The following is a 14,921-nucleotide window of genomic DNA, read 5'->3' as shown; positions in this document are numbered from 1 at the left end:
GGAAACTAAACGCATATAATTTTCAACATTTGAGACCACATTGTAATTAATCTTTGAGGTTAATATGTTTTGCAAGTGATTGTATAACCGGGTTTTAATTTAAGTATCAAAGTCAATTTCATATAATTGTGAGGAAAATATTGAGAATTCGAATGTTTTGGATCTTACTCGGCTGCTTTTTGAAGTTTGAAATTATGACCCAAGACTCCAAACCAAGAAGCACGTATGTGTCTATGAAATCTATATATCTATCACATCCAATTGATCAAAGCTATAGAGGCCAGAATGTCTCTATGAACGCAAGTTTCTTCTCCAATTATCCATCTTCCTGTACGTTGACGTAAAAGCTCACATCATTTCAAGACTTGAAAGCAATGGTCGTCGTCCGGACTCGGATACTGGGGACACTCTTTTCATGACTCCTGTGATTTATGCCGTGAATCCATGAGAAATAATTGTGGCCCATCACACTTAGCGGTATAGAGGTACGTGTCTACGATAGGCAAATTTCTTCTCAATTCCCATTATCCATCTTCCTGGACATTGATGTAAAAGCTCACATGCATCATTTCAAGACTTGAAAGCAAGGGTCGTCGTCGGGACTCGGGAGTAGTGGGCCAATTCCGGTTTTATCAAATATCAGTTGAACGGAACAATATTTGATTGGTTAATGCATGGCTCCTTTGAGTGGCGCAGAAACGCTCATTTTCTGGAGAGAGTAGTTTGCATTGGAAATAGCTTCAAAAATACAACTACTTTTGGTTTCCTTTTCTTTTTCTTTCTTTTTAAACTTCAAATTATGACCCAAGACCCCAAACCAAGAAGCACGTAAAAGTTTTAGCCAAAACTAGTATGTTTAAATGTTTAGGTGGGGGAAGCACTATTGTACTAGTAATAATTAGGGTATGTTTGAATTTACGATTTTAAAAAGTGCGATTTAAAATAACGATTTTAAAATGTGCAATTTGAAAAAATGATTTTTAAAAACCCAGTTAAGCATTTGACAAAATTATAGTTTAACCTTTAAAATCGCAAATTATAGTCTTTAAAATTCTGCGTTTTTAAAAAACATCATCTTACTTGCGATTTGAAAAGACAAATTTTCTGAATTTTGGGCAAATTAATTAAGCTTGGGCGTGCTTCATGGTTTGAAAAAAATAAAATAAAATGGAGGCTTACTTAATTGTGAGTGCTCAAATGAAAAAGGTGATACGATTAGCTTCCATTGGATTCTATTATTTGCATTAACTTTAGTCAGCTATACATAATTTGAGCATTTTTCTTTTCTTTTCTTTTCTTTTTTTTTTTTCTTTTTTGGAAATTGTAATTGCTTTTTAAACTTGAAATTATGCCTCAAGGCCCAATTTCACAATTGGCAATTATTTTTTTATTTTTTATTTTTAACATGTCCACATAAGAGGGGGAAGGAAAATTCGAACTAATGACCTCCACTACATGAGCCGTGAACTCTAGCCGATTGACCTACCTTAAGGAGACAAAAGTCTCCATTTTGTGCAAATCAAGAAGCACTTAAGGCATTATTCAAAAGTAGTTCATATATATATATATATATATATTTGTCCAGGTGGGGGAAGCACTAACACTCACCAAATCCAATTAGAAAATTTGTCCAAAGTAGTTCATATTAAAATTGCATAGTCGTCTAATCCCTTTTCATGACTCCTGTCCACTACGTTGTTCCGTCCCAAGCCTTTCCAAACAAGGCCAATAATTCTTTCGATGTTTTTTCTCCATAATTCAAATTATTATATGCACGAAAATTTTCTCTTGGTCTTGAAAAAAAGAACTAAGGGACGCAGTCCAACTACAAAAAGTATACAAGAGCAACTCAAATTAGGATTAATCCAATTGTGACTTTAAAAGTCATGTCACATTTGGGAGGACAAGAGGGGAGTAGAAGTCTTGCATATAGCATTATTCATGTGTGTGTGTGTGTTTGAGTTTATCTAAGTTATTTTGGCTGGCTGAGACTTTTATTATTTTCAAGGATTAGGATGTAGTTTTCGTTAGATTTTCGAGGCTAGAAGAATGTGCTTTAATTGTTGTAGCTAATTATTACTCAGCTTTGATAATTTTCAGTAGAGAAACTTATTTTCTTTCTTTTCCTCTTGCTGTATTGCCTAGAAGACCAGTCTCTTGGCAGTGATTTTGATCTTTATTACTCTCTTTTTTATCTTGAAATATCTCTAGCACAAACAGATCTATTTTCATGGGTTTCTCCTACATCACATCCACACACACCCCTATTGAGTCTAGAATCCATGACCTCAGCGTTCACCTTATTCTTACATGAAAAAGAGATGTTATTTGGGTTAAAGCTCATTGACAACAGAAAATATGTATGTTATTTTAAGTTGTACATCTACATGTCATTAGTATCTCATTGCGTTTGACAAATATTTGACTGTTTTCCTATGTATGTATACTGCACCCTGTTCTCTGTGTTGAAACATAAGTTGGCAGTTGGCCAAATCATAGTAATTTATTGATGGAGGCATTGAGCTGTTTGATTAGTAAGTCATTGGATACAGGGCTTCAAGAAGTTTCTGAGATTGTGATAACCATAATGGTGACATTGTTCCCTTTTGGAAACTTTATGAAACAGTTATTCTTGTTATTATAAGTTTTGAGCTGTGTCCAGCTTGAAGGTAGACTGGGAAAAATAATCAGGTTATTATGAGTTTTGAGCTGTATCCTGCATGATGCAAATAATCAGATTTTTAATTTTTTTAATTTTTTAATTTTTCTTGCTAGCAGAACTCAAGTGTTTGTTGCTTCCTAGTTTGTTGGTTTATGAATCTCTGTTACAAGAAGTTGCACTGGTTTGTGTCATTGACATACCATTCCGAAACCAGGAATTGGACTTAGTATATTGAAATTATGATAATGTTTTGAAGTATGAATATGATATGTGATTTTAGAGTGAGTATAAGTTGAAGATTTAAGTTATGCAAATTGTTTAAGAAATGACATGTAGAATTGTTTATGTTTTATAAAGAAAATATGTGTTAAAGGCATGATTCATGAAATGAAATGTATATTGTTTTAAGGCATGAGGCATATGCATATGAACGCTAAACGTCCATCGAAGTGAGTCTTATAACCCACGGGAAACTATGCTTGGGGTAACACCCATGATGCTTGGGGTAACTCCCATGATGCTTTGATTAATTTCCATGATGATTGGGGTAACTCCCATGATGCTTGGATTAATTTCCATGATGTTCTTGGGGTAATTCCCATGATATGTATTGCATGATCATTTATAGCATGGTTTTGATGAGTGATGTTTTTATACTATGGGTAGTTTTGCTAGATGTATTAATATGCATACGAGTCTTATATAGGAAAGAACTTATGTATATTTTCTATTGGATGGTTGCATGATTTAAATGTCATTGTTTTCTATATGAATCTTCTACGTATAATCTTAGCTGCCTAGTATGTTTAAATGCTTTATAATAGTCAGTGTTTACTATATCAGTTATGGGGGTTTTTCAAACAAAAGTTTATAAAAATTGGTAGCTGTTATAGTGTACGTAGGACTAAAAATGAAAAGTTGGTTGTTTGCGAAAACTCAGTGAATAGTATACCTCTAAGGTCTTAGTGCAATTATTTATGCTAAGACGGTGGACTCATAATTCCACCTATACGGATGTGGCAAACCCCCATAACCGTATAGATAATGTTTCTTTGGCTGCAGGTACTCCGGTTATAGTTGATGACATAGTAGAAGTGTACTTGAGATATTATGACCGAAGCTCGCTGCGACGATCGTAATTGTGGGACCATAGGCGTCCTCTATTTTGTGGGTTTTTTATAGCTCGTGACGCCTGTGTCACTTGTTATTGTATAAAGTTATTTATGTTATGTATTTAATTTGAAGAAAGACTTAAATAGATAGATGTAATGTTGGCTCTTGTTTATGTTTAATTTATGATAGATGTTTAAGTTGTGATTTCTACTATTAGGTTTATGTTTTCCGCTGCATAGTAAATAGATGTTATACTCTGATTTACCAGGTACATATTATGGGGTATGTACCATATGTCGGCTTTGCGACATGTCGTCGTGCCACTGTGAACCGTTTTATTTTAAGAAATTAATGTATATGAAAATGTTTTGTATAAAAAAAAAAAAACAAAAAATGGGTCGTCACAGCATTAGTTCGATCGACCGTTATACGATCAAATAATCGATCAAACTTGACATAGTGAAGGAGGTATTATTTTTCAAAAAAAAATTAACTATTTTTTTTTAAAAAAAAAAAATTTGTTGGACTAATTTTTTTTCTACAAGTTTTAAATTTTTTTAAAATTTTATTGGACGAATTTAATATTTATTTTTTTACGACCGATCGTGATACAATTAGACTATTTTATTTTATTCATGATCAATAGCGTCAGACATAAAAAAGTCGCCGCTATTCGCTGAGAAAAACTTGTTTGTTTTTTTGTAAAAGAAAAGAAAAGAAAAGAAAAAAGCGGCAAGCTGAAATTAAAGCGGGAGACTCAAATTTCTCTGAAAAATGAAAATTTCGCACCGTTTTGATTGAAAATTTTGCATTGAAGCCCCTCTCTCTCGTCTCTCTCTCGTCTCTCGTCTCTCGTCTCTCGTCTCTCTCTCTCTCTCTCGTGTTTTGTATTTCTCTGCACCCTACTCCCCACGATTCACACTCCCTTAGGCTCACACGAACCCTCTCTTCAGTCTGGACTGGTACGTGCTGGAGGGGCAGATCGTCAAGCACACCATGCGGGATCTGATCCGGTCCGTCCGGGTCGTCGGGCACAAGGTTTGGGGGTTTAGTCAATGTTTTTGCTAATTGTGTATTTGTTTTGGTTTCAATATATGGAATTGGAAGCTGATTATTGGGGGATTTGGATAATTTTGAGTGGAAGGAAACATGGAATCTGTTTAGTTTCTTCTATTGATGGATTAAAGTTGATAGCTTGAGGACGGTTGATTAAGTTAATTGGGATTTGTAGTACTACAATTTGAATGCTAACTGTTGGGGAATCTGGGGTGTTTCGATGTGCAATACATTTGAAAGCTTTGTGCAACACTTTTTTGGGAGTTTTTCCTTAAACTAAAGATGGCATCCAAAGAAGCTTTTAGAATATTGCATCTGATAGTTGTCTGAATCTCATTGCATATTTTTTGAAATTCTTTTTTGAACTCTATCTTATAAAAAAGAATTTTTTTTGTTCAAACTCTTCATGCCCAAGCATTCGCATCTGTAAGAATTCAGTTTTTTCGGTTTTTTTTTTCCTGGGTGTATAGGTGTTGATTGTGAAAATTTGATGTTGGGTGAAGTTTTTCTTTTGTTTGCTGGCTTTTTGGAATTTGAGTTTCTATTCGTGGATTAAAGTTGATTAGCGAGGGCTTTTGATTTCAGTTTTGGATTTGGTCGCTAATTTGGGAATTAATCATTGGCTGGGTGGGTTTGGGGATAAAGTTCCCATCTTTGAGTGTTGGTGCTGGTTTGGTTAGTTTTGATTTGTTAGTTTTTTTTTTTTGGGTATATGGAAGCTGTGTGACTATCATGATAATGTACGTTTGTAGGGAAGGTCTGTTGTGATGGAATCTTCAAGCATATTTTCTATATTCACGCAGAAATTATATGTAGGAATAAAAATATCAGAATTGGAAAAGATAATCAGGTCTTCTGATTGAATATTTGCTAATTAGTTATTGTCGCTTGGGAATCTTGTCTTGGTTCCTTGAAATACTTGTATATTTCCTAAGTGTTCGTTAATTAGTTGTGATGAATTATCCTTTATCCCTATTGTGATTCAAATGAAGGTTTTCTCAATGAATTTATTTATTAAATAATTGGAGTTGCTCTATGCAGGATTTAATGTGGAGACGGTGGAATATATAAAAACATCAGCTTCACTGTTTGGGGTGCTAGGGGTCAGGACAAGGTACATGTCTTTGTTTGTGTCTGTAAAAAGGTTGTTTACAGTTATCTGTGGAAAATTTGGAAATATATCTGTCTGTATGCTGCATGGAGTCAAAATTCCTAGAAATGATGTCCCAAATATATTGAAAATGCTTGAAACAGCGAGGTGAACTTATCCATGACTAGAGTGAACTTATGTGTTCAAATTTCAGTTTCTTGTATTTTTATCCTTCTTTGGTTGTGTGAATTTATGTCTTCTAAAGTTTGGCAAGGAGGTACTCGGTCATGCTTCTAAGGTGGTGCTTACCAAGGATACTACTATGAGTGTTGGTGGTGGAAGTACACAGGAAGCAGTAAACAATAGAGTTGCACAGATTAATTAGAAATCTAATTGAGGTATACATCTCTCATCCTCTCTTTGACCCACTCGTGCATACACTAGTGAGTACTTGGTTCATTTTGATCATTTTTAGGCTAATGAAAGTGGTATGCTCATGCAGGCTGCAGAGCAAGACTATGAGAAGGAAAAATTAAATGAAAGGATTGCGATATTGTCAGGTGGTGTTACTGTGATACACGTAAATTACCAATTGCTGGTTGTAAAAGTGATTTGTATTTGTAAATAATAATCTTGTGCTGAAGAAATGTATCATATTGTATATTCTAGTCCATACCCAAGGAAATATATATTCTAGTCCATATGGTTATTTCATAACATATGTGTTTTGATCTTGTAATTTTAGTTGATGATTGTTTAGATTTTGGGGTTGCTAGGTGGTCTTGTGATGTTTTGAAATTTAATAGTTAGCTTTTACCGTGTTTGGTGTTGGTTATATTTCTTTCCATAGGGTTTATCGTTGGGATTGTTGTGCAAATTTTCCATAAGTAGCTATCTGTCCAATGATTTTTAAACTTTAGGAAGAATGCATGCAAATCACTTGGGAGAGTTTCAGGGATTTGAGTATTGGAAGAGTAAGGGGTGAGTCCAAGGATAATGATTGTCAAGCATCATTGCAGAATCATATTGTATTGACAAAGTTTTAATGTATTGTTAATAGCTTTTTATTGTATTGTTGGTAGATTTTTTGGATATGTTGGTTGATCTTATATAATCTCTATCTGTGGATCTTTTTTCTTGACCGGCTACTTCTATTGCATTTGCATTTTTCAAGTGTTGTCTTGCTGGTAATAAGTATAGTTGTTCATAATATAACATCAATTATCTTAATATCATACCCTTATTGCCATTATTGTGATTTAATGTGGGAGGATTTGGTTATTACTACACATATTATAAATGGTGGTTTTGCTAGGCAAAAATCACAGCACTCTCCTTCAAAAGTTTAGCCCCTTTAAACTACTGCCATGTTGATGATGGGCTGGAGGGTGGGACATTTCCTTCTAAGCCCTAATATTTGGGCTAGATTGAAGAACATGGATTTTATTTTATTTTTTTCTTTTCTTGTGTTTTTCTTTATTGCTTTTATTCTTTTCTTTTACAATTTACTTAATCAGTGATTTTATTGCTGGAATGCCTGATAGGTTTTTTGTTAGTGTTCAAGAATCTGATTCAGATGATGACTTTAGTAGTGATTTGAAGAATTTAATCTTGCTTTGTGCCCATTTATTCCGGATCCAGTTTATTTAAACCTACAAATGTTTTGTCTCTGGTGCGTTTTTTAGCATAATAATTTTGTGAAGAGTGATGGAAGAAGCCTCACTCTTCTTTTTTGGGTTTCGAAATGAAAAAAAGAAGAGCTGAGATTTTTTTAGATTTTTTCTTAATTTTCCTTTTTCCTTTTTGTTCTGGCTTTTATTTTTCTTTCTTTTTTGTACTATACTATTATGATCTTAAAGCTTATCACATTCATGTACAAGCCAACATGAAGTTCTTGCTTCAGGCCCTATTGAGGACTTGATAGCTCACCGTGAGCACAGGTATTTAGCATCCCACATCCAGAGTTTTGTAGAATTAAATTTGTGTTTTAATAATATGAATTATTTGTCAAGAAATTAAATGTTAATGTTTTTCTTTAGTCTTCTTTGTAAGGATTTTGTTTTTTTGGAGAATTTCTAACTTATTGAAATTTACAAATGCAGAATCAATTGAAAGCACCGACAAATCTAGATTTAAGACTTGGAGCCTATACAAATCATGGTTGGTTAAATTTTTGCATGTAGAGATTTAATAATGCAATGATGATGGGTGGATTTAAATTTATTAATTTTTTTTTTTTTTCATTTTTTAATACTATTAGCGGCCACACATATGTGGCCACTAATACTAGACTATTATAACTATTAGCGGCCACATTTGTGGCCACTAATAGTAGTTAAAATTACTAGATTATTTTAACTATTAGCGGCCACATGTAGTCTTGTATTAGCGGCCACCAAGTTCGCTGCTATAAAACAATTATTAGTGGCGAGTCAAAAGTGTGGCCGCTAATAGTCTTTAGCTTCAGACTATTAGCGGCCACTCTTTAGCGACCAAAATAATATTATTAGGGGCCAAATTGGCTGGCCGCTAATAAACAAATTTTTTGTAGTGAAGTCTATTTCTTTTATTGAGTTAGAACTTGAACAAAAAAGACGACTGAGTTCTTTTTTTTTTTTTTTTTTTTTTTTTTTTTTTTCCAGTTTTCGAACTTGAAGTTGAACCAAAACAAGTAAACAATAAAACAACTCAATGCTTCATATTTCAACTGTGAAATAATATGATTATTCAAACAATATGATTTTTCTTTTTTTGTTTAAATTTGTGTTTTTATTTTTATTTTTATAGATTTTATTATATAATTAGGTCAAACGAGTCATGTCGTGTCAACTTGTTATTTACGTGGGTTGTGTTGGGGTTAAAGAGTCTGACCCTTTTAGCTAAACGAATCGTGTCAGGATTGACCATTAACGAGTTCATGGGTCAAACAGGATGACCAGAACCCGACACGCGAACCTATTTTGACAGCCCTAGCTACAAGGGTTGCTTGGCCCAAGACTGTCCTTGTTAAAAACTTATGCCCTCAGCCTCTACCTGTTAAAACTCATCAATCTTGTGAATAATCTTTCAAGATGGAGTCAGTTACTTGAATGATTTCACAAATACGTAATGAGATGATTTGTTAGGTTTTGAGGAAACCTAAACTCTTTAGATTTGTTAAAGAAAACCTAAACATTTTCAAATACAAAGTTTGAAATTAATTTTTTGCATATCTTATCATTATTTCATCATGCTTAAATAGAAAATATTATAACTGTAAATGTGGAAATCAAAATAAGTATGGATTACCGTCAATTACAATCAATTCTTTAAATAATAATTATTCTGTAACTTAAGTATAATATCATAACATGTATTCTAACATAAAGAAAATATCCTACCATATTATATATTCTAATATTAATATTTGCTCCGCGTAAAATTTCATTTTCATAACAATATTTTTGTTATCAATATTTATTTATTTACTTTTTCCTTCTTGTGGGTAGCATATAATGCAGGATTATTTCCCTTCTATTATTAACTTGGGGCCCTAGCTATTCCTTAGAAAACTACTTTTGCTTTTATAATGTGACCTATGAGAATAATTACTTTTTCTCTTAACTGTTAAGAATATAATAATTGGTTGGGGAGTTGTGAAAATTAGAACCACTGCCTGAAGAAAGGAAGAGCAAATGGCAAAGAGAAATGGACTGGTTACTCTCCCCGACCAACTATATGGTTGAGTTAGTTTCTGCTAAGCAAAATGGTGCAAATGGCCAGACCCTGTTTTGCTAAATAAATCCATAAAGAAATTGCTTCACCAAGGAAGAGTGGTACATCAAGTGTTCAAGGCTGCCAAATCAATCAATGAAAATGTTTTGCTTGAAATGCTTGTGCTGGCCATTATCCAAGATGCTCATCCCATGGTAATTAAACTCTCCCATTTAAAAGATTCTTAATTAATCTTCCTTTCTCAATTCTTATAGGATGTTGGGCATTAAATTTTGAAAGCATATTCCTGTATTCTTGGGAACTTGGCCTATAGCATTCTGTCTAGGATAAGTGATAATTTGGAAGAAGATGGTTTGAGAACTCCAAATTCACCAGTGGCAGTGCCTTCTTTGGTATAAATCATTGTGAAACTTTAGCAGTTGGTATAGATGTAAGGCACTGTTGATTGATCAGATGAACAAGGTGCTTGTGATTTGGGACTCTAATTCAAGTAGTACTTGTGATTTGGGATCTTCATATAGTGAGGCCAAAGCAAGTTCTGTGGCTGCAATACCAAGTCAAAATAGACTTTGTGCATTGATAGAGAGGCATGTGTAAGTGTCTCATAAAAATTCTCCTTGATAAACAAAAACAAAAAATGTGTGGTCTTCAATAGCTTTTTTTTTTTTAAAGAAAATTTTGGTTTGCTTCTTAAAAAATGTGTAGTTGAGGTTATGGTGAACTTTGGATGTATTGCTTGGAAATATGTAGCAAAATATTAACCATAATTCTTCAATCGACAACAATTCCTACCAAAATCAAAACTAAGCTAAATTGATTTCAAATTCTTTAAGGTGCAACAATTCTCATGAAAATGAAATTTCAGGCTAGAATGAAATTCTAGAACCCTTGCAACTTGTACACAACTACTTCCAAGTGTAAGCTAGAAGCACTTTGCAATATAACATCTTTATTGAAGATAAGCATTAATTTGAAGTACATATATATATATATATATATGGTTATGAATTACCGATAGAGCATTTCAAAACATGACTTAATAATTCTGTCAACAGCTCTAAAATAGATATGCCTCCAATTCTTGTTAATGGTTAGGATCCCAAAGAAAACCCAAAATCCGAATGCATAAGAGACAGCAACAAATGCATAGAAGAATAAAGGGCTATCAATTATTCTAGCCTCTTCCTTTTCATCTTCATGTCCAAGTTCAAGCTGGTTTGCAGTTGAGCAGTTTCTCTTCAAAGTATTTCCACATAGATTCGGATTTCCATCATAGCATTGCGTACCGAAAGTTGAGAACTGTCGCTCAAATGGGACTCTTCCGGAAAGATTGTTATAGGCAACACTAAATATTGATAGAGAAGTCATTTCAATAAATTCAAAAGGGATTCCCCCACTCAGCTTGTTGTGGGAAAGATCTAAGCTCTCCATTTTTTTCAAATTTTGAAAAGAATTTGGAATGGGGCCTGTTAGAAAATTATTCGACAAGTTCAAGGATAGAAGCTGCGTCAATTCTCCCATTTGAAAAGGAATATTACCTGTTAATTGGTTAGATGACATGTCAATTTCAGTCATCAATAAGAGTGGGATACCTTTGTAAGCTTGTACCTCATGTTTTATTCGCAAGGGCAATATAATTTCGAATGTAAGCATTGCTCGATCTATATATGTATTTCGTGGCAAGTAATACAGTCGATCATGGTCTATGAGATATTTTGAGCCATTAGAGCTTGGAGAACTCTTCTTCCAGAATATAATGTTATCAAGGCAGGAGGGAATACCTCCCGAAATATGATTATCAGAGATATCGAAAACTTGCAAACTTTCCATTTGACACATTCTTTGGAGTAGGTGACCTTCAAAGCGATTTCCACTTAAAAGAACTTGCACCAAGCGAGGATGATCATACAACCACTTTGGAATATTACCAGACAAGTTATTGTTTCGAATATCTAGGATTACCAGAGAGGGGCTGTTTGATATTGCGGGTGAGATCATTCCTTGAAATTGATTGCTGCTGAGTTGCAAGCACGCCAAGCTTGTCATGTTGGCGTCCCTTGGGAGCATTTCTCCTTCCAATGTATTGTTTGATAGATTTAGATATACTAGTAGGGTGCCATTTCTAGTCAAACTTTGCGGTATAGTCCCTGAGAGCTTGTTATTAGAAAGGTCTAATGCTTCAAAAGATAGATTACCAAAAGACCAAGGAATGATGCCCTCTAATGCATTTAAGGACATGTCAACATGGGATAAGTCTGGAAGAAGATGTCCAATATTTTCGGGAAGAGAACCTTTGACATTTTTATCTGACATGTCGAAGAATTGAAGTGATGAAGTTCGATTAGCAAAGCAACCAAGAAAAAGTGAACCATCAATTTTGTTACTTCTCAACGATAAACCTGTGATACTCATGTTGAATAGCAACTGACAAGGTATGCTTCCCTGTATTAAGTTGTGAGACAAGTCTAGCCATTCCAAGGCAACTTGGGCGGTGATAAAGCTTGGGAAAACGTGACCATTCTTCTTGTTGAGGCTGCAATTCGTCAAGTTCAGATAATGTAGCTGAAAGGTTGGAACCCATGAGGGGGATTCGGTTTCAATTTCCAAATTGCAGTTGCTTGAAAGATCAAGGTGTAGGAGACTTGAAGCATTGGCAAAAGTAGAAAATGATAAAACCCCATCTAATTGATTGGCCGAAACAGCAAACGCTCTAATATTGCTTTGATTGGAGAATATTGATGGAGGTATATTACCATGAAAGTGATTACCCGAAAGATCAAGAGATTGGAGACTTGAAGCATTGGCAAAAGTAGAAAATGAGCCATCTAATTGATTGTTCGAAGCTCTAAAATCTATAATCTTGCTTTGGTTGGAGAATATTGACGGAGGTAGATTACCATAAAGACGATTATTTGATAGACGAAGTACTTCAAGGTTTCCAATCATCCCAAGACAAGAGGGAATAACGCCTTCCAGTCTATTATCCGTAAGATCCAAAGAATTTAGATATTTTAATCGCGTCAGTTCGCAAAAAGCTGCATCAAAGTGATCGAGTGTGAAGAATGAGTTCCAATGTAGGATATTATGTATATGCTTAGAAGGCATCAAAATAATGAACAACCTAATATTGAGGTTAGAAAATATTATGACTGATATATTATGAATTATGTGAAATTCTATGAAGATAGGATTTTCTACAAGATCTCAAGGTATGAATTGAGAGTCATTTAGAATTTCAGGAATTAGCTAAAATGAATTGAGCAAATAAAATTAAATGAAGCTGAACAAATTATTATGGGATTAGAAAAGAAAAAAGAGGAAAGTAAGAGTTCTCACGTACCTTCAAGCCTTCCTCCAATTTGCATGTAACGAAGTTGTAAGTCTTCGAGTTCATCAAATAAGGTGAACAAGGTTACATTTGGATACCATGTACTTCTTGATGAAGCGTCGTTGTACTCACAGTCCCAAGATATTCTGCTAACTCCTCCAGCAATACCATCACAATAGATTTCGTTTGCTTCACAACAATTCCTTCCGTCCCAATCCGCAAGGAAAGAAGCATTTGTGGCGTTCTTGATCTCCAAGAGAACTCTCGTCTGTTCTTTGGTGCATCCAGCTGCTTTAACACAAGCCAAAGGGGATGAAGCGATGAAAGCCAAAGCCCAAACAAAAATGACATTTTTAGCAAAACAAGAAGTCTCCATTTCTAAAGTGATTCTATTCTGATCGATGCAACTATGGAAACTGCCTTTATATATATATATATAAAATGCAATATTGTTGGCAAGTCTTGAAAATATTAGTCCACGCGCGCATTTTGTGGGGAGCAGTAATGTGTATTGGAAATTGCTTGGAAATTACAACATTTATGAACAACGTACGTAGTAGTTTTGGTTTCCTTTTATTTTTCTTTGTTTTTCGAAATTGCAGTTGCTTCGTTTCTAAACTTGAAATTATGACGTACCGATCGAATACTCCAAACCAAGAAGCACGTAAAAGCTTTAAATGTCGATGCAGGTGGGGGAACTGATCGAGACAGATTGGTTAGTTAGTTACACCTATTCCGTCTTCACGTTGCATTGAATTTGAGCGTGGAAAATTCAAATAAACACGTTAATTGTAATAATTAGAGTCTCTTTGGGTTTGTAATTTTAAAAAGTGTAATTTAAAATAATAATTTTTAAAATGTGCGATTTAAAAAAGTGATTTTTAAAAACGCAGTTAAGCGTTTGGCAAAATCGCAGTTTAGCATTTAAAATTTCGCGTTTTTAAAAAAGCATCATCTTACCTGTGATTTGAAAAAGCAGATTTTCTGTATTTTCTGATCGTAATTTTTAAAAACGTAGTTCCCAAACGCATCCTTAGTATTGCAGCAATCCAAATTGTTACTTTCGGCTATTTAAAAAAGGAAAAAATTATATCTAGTCCCTAGGTTTTCATCTGATTTGGATTTAGTCATTGAGTTTATAATTTCAAGAATAAAGTCCTTAAGTTTTGCCAAAATTTAAAATAGGTCATTATGTTACTTTATCGTCAAAGTTAACGTGTCACATATATCTTATTTAACACGCTAGCATCCATGTTAACCCTCATAATGCAATGCCATGTTAGCAAGTGGCAAGTGCCAAATCATTCATGAAAAAAAATAAAATAAATAAATTCAAAACTAGTGAGTGGCCGCACCCACTTCCAGAATGGCCTTCAGAGGGGTGGCCGCGGCTAACCAGTGTAAGATGGGTTGCGGTTTGGGTGTTTACTTATCAAATATTAGTTGATCATACGGAACAATATTTGATTGGTTAATGGCTCCTTTAATTGAGTGTATGATTTTCTTTATGGAAAAGATATTGTTGGCAAAGTCTTGAATAATCCAAGCGCAGAAGCGCTCATTTTCTGGAGATCGAGCAGTGTGTATTGGAAATAGCTTCAAAATTACAACTACTTTTGGTTTCCTTTTCTTTTTCTTTCTTTTTAAACTTCAAAATTTCAAATTATCACCCAAGACCTCAAACCAAGAAGCACGTAAAAGCTTTAGCAAAAACTTGTATATTTAAATGCCTAGGTGGGGGAAGCACTACTGTACTAGTAATAATTATAGTCTGTTTAGGTTTGTGATTTTAAAAAGTAAAATTTAAAATAATAATTTTTAAATGTGCGATTTGAATAAATAATTTTTAAATGTGCGATTTGAAAAAAAAAATTTTAAAAATATTTATTAACTCATGAGAAGATGACGGTTTGACTGTCGTAGTATCAATAAATGATGAGTAGCTAGAGGTTGGAACA

At 34.0% G+C, this 14,921-nt stretch overlaps 1 protein-coding gene and 1 long non-coding RNA gene across 3 annotated transcripts; one reads left to right on the top strand and one right to left on the bottom strand.

The window, feature by feature from the left end:
- Nucleotides 1–4,641: 4,641 nt before the first annotated feature.
- On the top strand, nucleotides 4,642–7,647 carry LOC133855066 (uncharacterized). 2 transcript variants are annotated; one of them, XR_009896925.1, is made up of 5 exons: nucleotides 4,642–4,813; nucleotides 5,873–5,945; nucleotides 6,187–6,319; nucleotides 6,424–6,501; nucleotides 7,607–7,647. It is a non-coding gene; the product is annotated as an uncharacterized LOC133855066 (long non-coding RNA). The 2 variants fall into 2 exon arrangements; XR_009896924.1 differs by lacking the exon at nucleotides 7,607–7,647 and having other exon boundaries at nucleotides 6,424–6,591.
- A 2,920-nt stretch (nucleotides 7,648–10,567) lies between these two features.
- On the bottom strand, nucleotides 10,568–13,343 carry LOC133855065 (receptor-like protein 13). The gene is made up of 3 exons (XM_062291359.1): nucleotides 12,976–13,343; nucleotides 12,562–12,670; nucleotides 10,568–12,417 (listed from the first exon to the last, which is right to left on the bottom strand). The coding sequence occupies exons 1-3, from the start codon at nucleotides 13,337–13,339 to the stop codon at nucleotides 10,644–10,646; spliced, it is 2,247 nt and encodes a 748-aa protein (XP_062147343.1). The 5' UTR covers nucleotides 13,340–13,343; the 3' UTR covers nucleotides 10,568–10,643.
- Between the last annotated feature and the right edge of the window lie 1,578 nt (nucleotides 13,344–14,921).

This window comes from Alnus glutinosa, chromosome 13 (assembly GCF_958979055.1).
Source record: "Alnus glutinosa chromosome 13, dhAlnGlut1.1, whole genome shotgun sequence".
NCBI classification, from domain to species: Eukaryota; Viridiplantae; Streptophyta; class Magnoliopsida; order Fagales; family Betulaceae; genus Alnus; species Alnus glutinosa.
Note: the sequence above shows the minus strand (reverse complement) of the source record. Positions and strands in the feature narration are given on the sequence as shown.

What these genes read in the sequence shown, in the direction of transcription:
- LOC133855065 (XM_062291359.1), bottom strand. Translation starts at nt 13,339, where the DNA reads ATGGAGACTTCTTGTTTTGCTAAAAATGTCATTTTTGTTTGGGCTTTG. An exon ending in AATTGGAGGAAGGCTTGAAG is followed by an intron (nt 12,671 to 12,975) that starts GTACGTGAGAAC and finishes ACTTTGATGCAG; the next exon opens with CTTTTTGCGAACTGACGCGA. An exon ending in ATGATTGGAAACCTTGAAGT is followed by an intron (nt 12,418 to 12,561) that starts ACTTCGTCTATC and finishes AAGTCTCCAATC; the next exon opens with TCTTGATCTTTCGGGTAATC.